The 9,744-nt window shown below is 32.7% G+C and overlaps 1 protein-coding gene across 1 annotated transcript; it reads left to right on the top strand.

Moving 5' to 3' along the window:
* Nucleotides 1–1,133: 1,133 nt before the first annotated feature.
* On the top strand, nt 1,134–4,167 carry LOC132747187 (uncharacterized). The gene is made up of 2 exons (XM_060736519.1): nt 1,134–1,934; nt 2,858–4,167. The coding sequence occupies exons 1-2, from the start codon at nt 1,378–1,380 to the stop codon at nt 3,894–3,896; spliced, it is 1,596 nt and encodes a 531-aa protein (XP_060592502.1). The 5' UTR covers nt 1,134–1,377; the 3' UTR covers nt 3,897–4,167.
* Nucleotides 4,168–9,744: the final 5,577 nt, after the last annotated feature.

Here is a 9,744-nt window from a genome sequence, read left to right as displayed (position 1 = left end):
GGATTTTCTACATACAACATAGCCAGTATATAAAAGAATATTTCATTTGTGATCCGCATAGTATATCACGAATTTTTACGACACAATGTTTCTTAAGCTTAAACAAACCTTGTGACAAAAAAACTTACAAAGTTATGTAAATGTATAATCAAGTTCTAAATGGTCTATACAAAATAGTACTTTTTATTATGCCCCCGCCATGTAATGGCCGGGGCATATATTGTTACCCTGTTCCGTCCTTCCGTCATTCCGTCATTCTGTCATTCCGTCATCATCAGTTTCCGTTCATTATCTTAGTAACAGTTGCACACATTCAACTCGAATTTGACATATCGATATGTTATGAGAAAATACAGGTCAAGTTCGAATTTGGTCATGGTTCAATGATTTTTGGCAGAGTTGTGCCCCTTTTACTTTAAAATAATATGAAATTTTCAGTTTCCGTTCATTATCTCCCCAACGGTACAACTCATTCAACTCAAACTTGACATATCGATATGTCATGATAAAATACAGATCAAGTTCAAATTTGGTCATGGTTCAATGATTTTTATCAGAGTTATGCCCCTTTTACTTTGAAAATAATATGAAATTTTCAGTTTCCGTTCATTACCTCCCCAACGGTATAACACATTCAACTCAAATTTAACATATGGATATGTCATGATAAAATACAGGTCAAGTTCAAATTTGGTCATGGTTCGATGATTTTTGGCAGAGTTATGCCCCTTTCACTTTGAAAATAATATGAAATTTTCAGTTTCCGTTCATATCTCCCCAACGGTACAACACATTCAACTCAAACTTGACATATGGATATGTCAAAGGAATGCGCAGGTCAAGTTCAAATTTAGTCATGGTTCAATGATTTTTGGCAGAGTTATGCACCTTTCACTTTAAAAATAATATGAAATTTTCAGTTTCTGTTCATTATCTCCCCACCGGTACAACACATTCAACTCAAATTTGACATATGGATATGTTTTTGGAATGCCCAGGCCAAGTTCGAATTTGGTCATTGTTCAATGATTTTTGTAATAGTTATAGAATATTAACGAGGACTTTACCGGCTGGTATCAGCGCATGGGGCGACAACAAGGGTCAATCATAGGAAATTAATCGAGACGGAACGTCGAGATTAATTTCCATGATTGACCCTTTTTGTCGCCCCATGCGCTGATACCAGCCGGTGAAGTCCGAGTTAATATTCTGTAACTGTTTTATCGCATGACCGCCACAACTTTTTCTTGGAGATTTTCGCTCTCTCGTATTATCGCATGATTTAAACAAATGATAATTTTAGAGATACACATAGAAATACACCCATTCGGTGCCTCTGCTCCTTCGCTGCCAGAGATATAGTGAACCCCTAGAAAAATGAACCAATCACATTCGTTTGCGCTAAGCCCTAGCAGTTTACCTTATCCAGCGCCAAATTCTTGTCATTTTCAGTTTGCCCGTCGTGGGACAAATATGGAGTTAGATAATGATGATTTTGTTTTATCGCAGGCTTTGGACTTGTTTGAAATGAGCACTACGTTTAATAGTGAAAACGTTACACAGGATGATTTGTTACTTTCACAGACATTAAGTGAAATTGAGCGTAGTAGTGTTTTTAATGACATAGGCCTACTGACAAGTAGTCAAATGGATACTTTTGAAAATGATGTACAACCGAACTATTTCGGCAACTTCCAATTGATTGACTTTGACCAGGATTTTAAGCAGGAAGAGAAACCCTTCATTAATGAAAAAAGAGAACGTTTTGGAGAAAGCGTGTCCGACTCTGACCTTGATGCGCTGGTTCAAGGTCAAAGGTCAAAGAACACGGACCGTAACACGCAATGGGCTTACAATACACTTGAGGCGTGGAGAAAAACGAAGCCTGGAATACCAGTGTTGGACGAAATGGACATTTATATCCATTTGTCGAGGTAAGTTCATGAATCTTTCTCAGTGTTAAATATTAATTTCTACCTCGATTTGAAAATATAATCTAGCAAATCCTCTAGTCTATATTTCAGAGATATATCGTAATTTTATGTTGGGAGCAGTTGAAATGTTTATTTCGATTATATCAAGTAAAAGTCCAACTAATATAAGTGAATTCATAGATACAAAAGCAAACAATACATTATTTATATAATTATTAAAGGGACTCCACTGAGGTTTTTTGACATGATGGGACTGAAAATATTTTTTCCAGATAAATGTACCATTTGATGTAGGTTTAGACCACTAATCTTTGTGCATAATTTCAGATCATTTGTGCACTTCGTTTTTCCAGAATAATTTTTCAAATTGTCAAAAATGACCCAAAATGAAAAGCGTTTAAACGCTTTTTACTCAATCGGGCTACGAAAAGCCTAAAGATATGATTTTCAATTTATTTCAAAGTATATATCTTAACTATCTTTGCATATAATTCTGTTTAAAGTGCCCAAGCTAATTTATGTAAGAAATTCAAATGTTATGTTTTTAGGCTTTTAAACATCAGTGGAGTCCCTTTAATAGGGTTGTAGAAACCGAAAGTACTAAATGACTTCAAGTCGAATTTGATTAATATTGTACATCAGTTGGGATTGTTTAATTAAAAAGTGTTGTTAAACATATTTTCAATCATAATTGTACCGAAACATTATTTTCCTTTGGATGTCAAAATATACATTCGTTTTACATAACACACGCTGTTTCTGTTTGCATTAAAAACCACGTGGTAGAACTACCTTCAATCAGTTTTGTTTCCGATGTTATTATAGATAATAGCCGAGGACGTTCCGATTGTGATTCACTGACTTGACTGTTAAACATAGGCATTGTTTAAATCTAAACATTTAAATATTGATCATTGTTTCAGATTTGTCGTCGAGGTCAGGAAGCAGAATGGCGAGTACTTTCCACCCGAGTCCCTCTACCATTTAGTATGTGGCCTTCTTAGAAAGCTGCGAGATTGTGGAATATCTGGCATAAACTTTTTGGACGAGAAGAATCCTGATTATGCAAGGTTTAGGAGTGTACTTGATGCACAGATGAAATTTCTAACGAAAGAAGGCGTCGTCGGCAAAAGACGGGAAGCTCAGCCCATTTTAGAAGACGAAGAAAAAGTTATTTGGGAAAAGGGTGTATTTGGTAATAAAAACGCTCTTTCTTTACAGCACACTGTTTTCTTCTATAACTGTAAACTCTTCGGTTTAAGGGGATATGACGAACACAGGAATTTGGAAACTGATCAGTTTGAAATAGGCTCAGATTCTAATGAAAAGTTTATAGTTTATACAGGAAAGAACTCTAAAACGTATAACGGTGGCCTGAAACACCGCCGTATTGAACCTAAAGTGATAAAACACTACAACAATCGGCAAAACATAGTGGATTACTATGACCAGTATTTGAAATCCGTTGGAGATGGAGCGTTTTATAAGAGACCAATTCATTCCCGGAAGCCAGGAGAAGTGCGTTTTTCAAATCAAGTAGTAGGCGTGAATAAACTAAAAGGTTTTATGAAAGAAATATGTCAGCTCGCGGGACTTGAAGGTGTTTACACTAATCACTCTGGAAAAAAGACTTGCGCAACAAGTCTTTATCAGAAGGATGTACCCGAACAAGAAATCATGAAACGAACAGGCCATCGATCCGTGGCCGGTGTCCGACGTTATAATAAACCCAGTAATGAAATGTTGGTAGACATTTCCAATAAATTAAATCCGCCAGAATGGAAATCAACGGAACAGGTCAAAAGCGAAACGTTGAATAAACCATCAACAGAAACGCTTCTACATGACGCAACTCACGCAAGTGGTGACGAATCCAAAAACAACCAATCTACCGCTTTGAAACCCGGAAATTTGTTCGGGGGAGGACAACATGTTTATAATAACTGTATTTTTAAGTTTTGAAGAAGCAGAAAAAAAGATAGACATGATTTGTAAATTTGATAAATAAAAATTAGTTCTTTCAATGTTTTCGGTTTTGTTTTGCTCTTTTTCAGGTATGCTCACTTAATTATTTGAAATAAAATAATAAACTGGGCATGCGCGAGAAAGTGTACTGATACCTCATTTAGAGCACCCCAAAACGTACTGATACCTCATTTAGAGCACCCCAAACCTTTCCAATACTGAAATTTAGAGAACGCCGATCTTCAAAGGAAAGTTGTGGCGGTCATGCGATAAGGCAGAGTAAAGCCCCTTTCACTTTGAAAATAATATGAAATTGACAGTTTCTGTTCATTATCTACCCAACAGTTTTACATATTCAACTCAAATTTGACATATGGATATGTCAAAGGAATGGGCAGGTCAAGTTGTAATTTGGTCATGGTTCGATGATTTTTTGACAGTATTATGTCCCTTTCACTTTGAAAATAATATAGATACATCTTAGGAATAAGCAGTTTAAATTTGAATTTGGTCGTGGTTCAATGATTTTGGACAAAGTTATCTTTCTTGAATGTTGGAAAAATTTTGAACTTTCAGTTTCAGCACTCATACTTTTGTGGAAATGTATGTAGCCATTATTTTGGCTACAAATATGAAATATGCTATTTTCAAAAGGTTAAGACTGAATAATTTCAGTGCCTTGAACATTGTATGTAAATGGTTTGTGTTAACATTGAAAAGTTTTAAGGGCTTTGAACTTAAAATGAAAAAAATAATTTCAACAAATTTGGAACTAAATATTATAACATCTGAAATTTTGGCTGCATGCGGGGGCATCCATGGCATGATGACACATTTCTTTTATTCATTTCTCTCTTATGTTTAGGAAACTGTTTAAATGTACTTGTAATGTGACAGATACTAAATAAAATTAACAAATGTTAATATAAAATTATTTCACATAAAAATCCTCTTTTAATATTCACGATTAATTCTATGAGGTATCGGTCTTATTTTTCTACCTAAACACGTCAGAAATTGGCATTTCATAACTATTATAAACATTAACAGTAAATACAGTCCGTATAAACCAGTCAATGTATTACACATCTAGTTTTACAATACCGTTTAATGACACAGTCAAGTGCCAATATAATAAGTAATAACTTAACATTTTGCATTTGCAAAGTTAGGAGGTTCAACAGATGAAGACTCATTAGGAATTTCTGGCAGTAGGTCATTGTCTCTGTATTTAGATCATTAACCTTTTTCTATGACAGAGACAAAAGCTTTGTTCTTGATTTACAATTATCTGGAATTCTGGTGGAATTATTCTTTTATCAATTTGTTATTCGTTTTGCATCACGTTCACATACAGTTTCCACTTAAATCATTGCTTGTTAGTTAGACAATTGACAGGTTTGTTCTCAAACTTTATTAGACAAATGTAATATGTCATCCGCAACAATCCTTTCTGACACGTTGGTATCTATAGACATAATATAGATAATAATCCAGCAATCATATTGACAAAACACATCGTTCCTTTTCATAAATGTCATATGTGTCTATCTGTTATATGGCATATGTATAGGAAGGAAGAGTCTCAGCTATTTTTGTACCATTCTTCGCTTATTGGGATGTCATATTTTTCTTTACATTTTCATACTACATTGGGACTTCAGAACTATGATGTATTCTAATACTGGAAAAAACACTTCCATAGTATGTATTGCTAAGATCATGACAACCTCGAGCTCTGTTTTACAAGGAAGTATTAAGAGCTCACACATGTTTTTCAGTAGAGACTGAGTATCGAAGTAAAACAATTTCGGTTAAATGTTTGAAATTCAATTTTGCATCATTAAATCATACAAACGAGCATTTTTAGCTTTATTTTTCTTTTAATTTAGCATGCTGATTCATTCAATGAGTTCAAAGTTGAATATTGCTTTCTAAAGTTTCATATTCATTTGGTTTTGTTATTTGTGCTTGACAATGCCGATAGTAAATGGAAAAACATATGTAAAATATGATAAATGTGAATTTTAGCACAATTTGATTCGGTAATCAGATATTAATTAGGCAACAAAAATGTTTTAGATAATTATTTCATGTACGCTTTATCATATCTATCATATAATAATATTAAACGGTATTATAAGATTATTAAACATTGTTTAGTTCAATCTTGATTTTCGTTGTACAAGTATACAGCTGTCAAATATATACTGGACGAGGAGCTAGCCGAGTAATACATGTAATATATAGGACGAGTCCAATATATTAAGTATTGCTCTCAACAATGTATAATGACCTCATTATTTCACTTTTTTACCTTGTTTCTTCAAGTATATACAGAGTTGATAAAAATGTTAAAATGGAAATGTGGCTTTATTAAAATCAATATGCATTTGATATAGATATTTGGACTCGGAAAAAGAAAAGAAGGCAATGCCGGCGTGATATGGATTTTATATTGATGTTTTGGAAACGAAGATATATTTATAAGATTACATCCTACCTGAAACTTCACGTAATTCAAACGTTAAATGTTTATTGTTAGTATTTTATTTGGTGTGAATTAATTTGCATATGATGCCAACATAAATTTGAATACACAGACAGTTTTATACCTACAAAAGCTTACAGAAGTGATTAATTGTAACTTGCAGGCAATGGATTAAGCAAAACAGTCCCTTTTGTGATAGTTTTTGTTGATGACTTTCTTAATTAGATGTCGATGCCAATTTTAGCCCATATATTTCAATATAATTGATGGTTAGTATACACTGATATAAACGATTTTTACTGGTGTAACTCTCCAGGAACGATGGTTAGGAAACTACCCGCCTATATGACTGAAATACTGTTGGGAAAAGGCGTAAAATAAAACAAACAAACAAACAAACAATATAAACGATTTTACACACTGACTTTGGGTGTAAATTATTGTCGTTTCGATAAATTTAAAAGTATGCTTATATTTTCATTGTTTCATGTTGAGCTGAATTGACTATTCAGATATTGATATTAGGAAACAATTAGGTATTTTAATAAATAAAAGACTGTTTCACTACTTTTTATAAATTGAACACTACAGGTAAATCCCGATTGATATCAACGAAATTATATTGGGCCACGTGAATATTTTATCGTTTTCGTGAACTAAATTATAAAATTGAAAGGAAATGCGGCAGAATGTTAGTTTATTTTGACCTTCACCTGTTCACTCACTTTATACCTTTGGATAGATAAAATGTCACTTTAAATCAATCTTAATACGCTGCATGTACTGAATGACTCAATTGCGTTTTGCAAGATATGTAAATATTAGAAATCTAAATGGTTAATGAAACATCATTAGTTATTTCGATTAAACCTCATCTGAAAGTTGCTTCAGATGTTCGCTGTTTAAAATTGCACTGTGTACTGTAAGCTTAAGTGCATTTATTGATATTCTTCAGTTTTATTATAGAGTGAATTGGAAACCTAAAGTGTGGTAATTTGTGGAGTCTTTACAATTTATAGATTCTAAATCAACACCCTGCTTCAGATGTACGCCATTCATTATTATTATTGCATTCTGCACTTGCATTACGAATCTTGATTTTTTTTTATATGTGAGAGTTGTTTGTTACGGAAGGGTTAATTTGAAACCTACGAAAAGGCAATTTGTTGAGTTTTGAGACTCTCTTGTTTCTTAAGCTTCACTGCATTGTAAATTTCAAAGACAATATTAGTAAAATCAATTTTAGAGTGTTTTATTTTGTAATAGTTACATATCTTAAATAGTGTAACGATTCAAATATAACAACTTAGAACATTATTTCGTTAAAGAACGTGTATTTTTTAGTTAACCCATTACTCAATGAGCATTCTGTTCAAAATGGCTGTTTTTATTGAAAAGCCTCTTGTTAAAAATTCAAATTGATATGAAACATATAAAAAAGGCGTATATACTGTTCAAACTTGGCACAAATGTTGACTGTAGCCTTTGTAACAGAATACTCAATCTTAAATTTCCTGTTACAATGGCAACGAAGTGCATTTCAAAATTGCCAAAATCACTATTTTGCATTGATTGTTCCATCAAAACTGATTTCAAAATTCTAAAACTTATCAATGGATTGAGATAGGAACAAGGCTGTTCAACGTAAGTTACATGTTACCTTTAAGTCGATCTGAGGCCAAATTTAGCCTATCACAAGTCCAACATTTTCTTGGGGATTATGGGGGTCTATCGACCCCCCTTCAAACCCCCACACAGAAGGGGGCACATCCCCCGCCGTCACAACCTTGATGTATCTATTTGATAGGAATGGCGCCGAAATAAAATGATTACTTTTTAACACCATTGCTGATAAGAGGTTTTTGACTATCTGAGGTCTCATTGGGGATAAAAAGGCGTGAAAAGACCTCTATATGAAGTAGTTGGTGAAATTAATGGACTCGTTATATCCTTTATGCTATAAAAAAAAAAAGAAAGAAACGGTAATATCTGTCGCTTAAAATAATGTTTTGTTCGTTCTGTTTCTTTCTGGGCATTCCTACTAAATCATCTTTGCCTTGTCGATCTTTATTCTCATTTATTTAGGATTTGTTACCTGCTTTTCTTTATTCGTAAATTTTGTAGTCTTATATGTGACATGCTAGCTAGATAACCACTTATCCACTTTCAAGATTGTATTTGTTTAGTTCCGTTTATTGTTTTCTAGTTCAGGACACACCCATTTGATAAATGGGGGATAACTTCTTTTCATTGAATGACAAGTAAATGTCACTTCGAAGGTTTTGTGATTACCGCCCTTTAACACATCTGTGTATGTTTCTTAATTCACAATTTATTGCATGTTGAATTCTGCTTGTGCCGGTGCTAATGGATGTGGATGGTATCTTGCGATTGCCACACTCTTCCATAAATAGGCGGCTCAATCTAGCTTGTCGCCGTTTGTAGCGCTTTTTAGAGAATTAATTGTCTGTTAAACTAAAATAATTGCATTGATATTTTGATTCATAGATTGAAATAAAATGAACCTGGAGTGACATTTTTTAACATAATTAGGGGCTCGTCGTTTACGTCTCAAAAGGCATTTGAAGCTTGTTTTCATATTTTTGGGACAAATCGATCGAATTTCTTAAATAAAACTCCAATTTATCTCGTTTCTAGAATTACTGATTCAGAGCAATTTTGGCAGATTGTCTTCAATGACTTGACACAATAATGGAATAATTGAAGATAATTGAAATAATTGATTGAATAATGTAAAGAAGTTTTTCTCCTGTTTGCTTAGTTCATGGATTTTTTTTAAGTCATCAGGTTAAAAGACAATGCAATATGGAATAATCAGTTCATTTTCATTCCAGATGAAAATAATATGCATGGATATTAATATGTTGCATTTTTACTAAATATATAGCCTATTTTAGATAATTTGATATGTATATTATCAGCAAAAAAACTTATTTTATTGCCACTAGAAAATATAGACAGTTCAAAACTTGTCAAAGTAAATGCATACTAATTTCGAACACAAATTTCATATTTTCTTTCGAAATTCAAATTATTATATAGATATTGAAAATATATTTTCTACCTTCTAATATAACAATTTACATTACTTGCTAACAAATTTGATATATAAAATGTATTTGCTCTAATGTCATGACAACAAATCGGACCGTTAAATAAAATTATCAATTACATTTACTTGAAAGCTATCGTGCAATAAAACCATTTCTTGTTAATCAAAATGAAAATTAATCAATTTGGATAGGTTTATAATATTAAATTTATTTCTCTGAAGGATAAAAAAGTAAAAATATATAATAAATTGTTTGTTACGAAGAGAATTAAATTCGCACA

Source organism: Ruditapes philippinarum, unplaced genomic scaffold, assembly GCF_026571515.1.
Source record: "Ruditapes philippinarum isolate M1 unplaced genomic scaffold, ASM2657151v2 ctg7272_1_1_1_1, whole genome shotgun sequence".
In the NCBI taxonomy this organism is placed as follows: domain Eukaryota; kingdom Metazoa; phylum Mollusca; class Bivalvia; order Venerida; family Veneridae; genus Ruditapes; species Ruditapes philippinarum.
The sequence above is the reverse complement of the archived record's forward strand: the minus strand, read 5'-3'. Positions and strand labels throughout refer to the sequence as shown.

Coding starts and splice junctions, on each gene's coding strand:
- LOC132747187 (XM_060736519.1), top strand. CDS start 1,378: ATGAACCAATCACATTCGTTTGCGCTAAGCCCTAGCAGTTTACCTTAT. Junction 1,935..2,857: donor ATTTATATCCATTTGTCGAG/GTAAGTTCATGA, acceptor TCATTGTTTCAG/ATTTGTCGTCGAGGTCAGGA.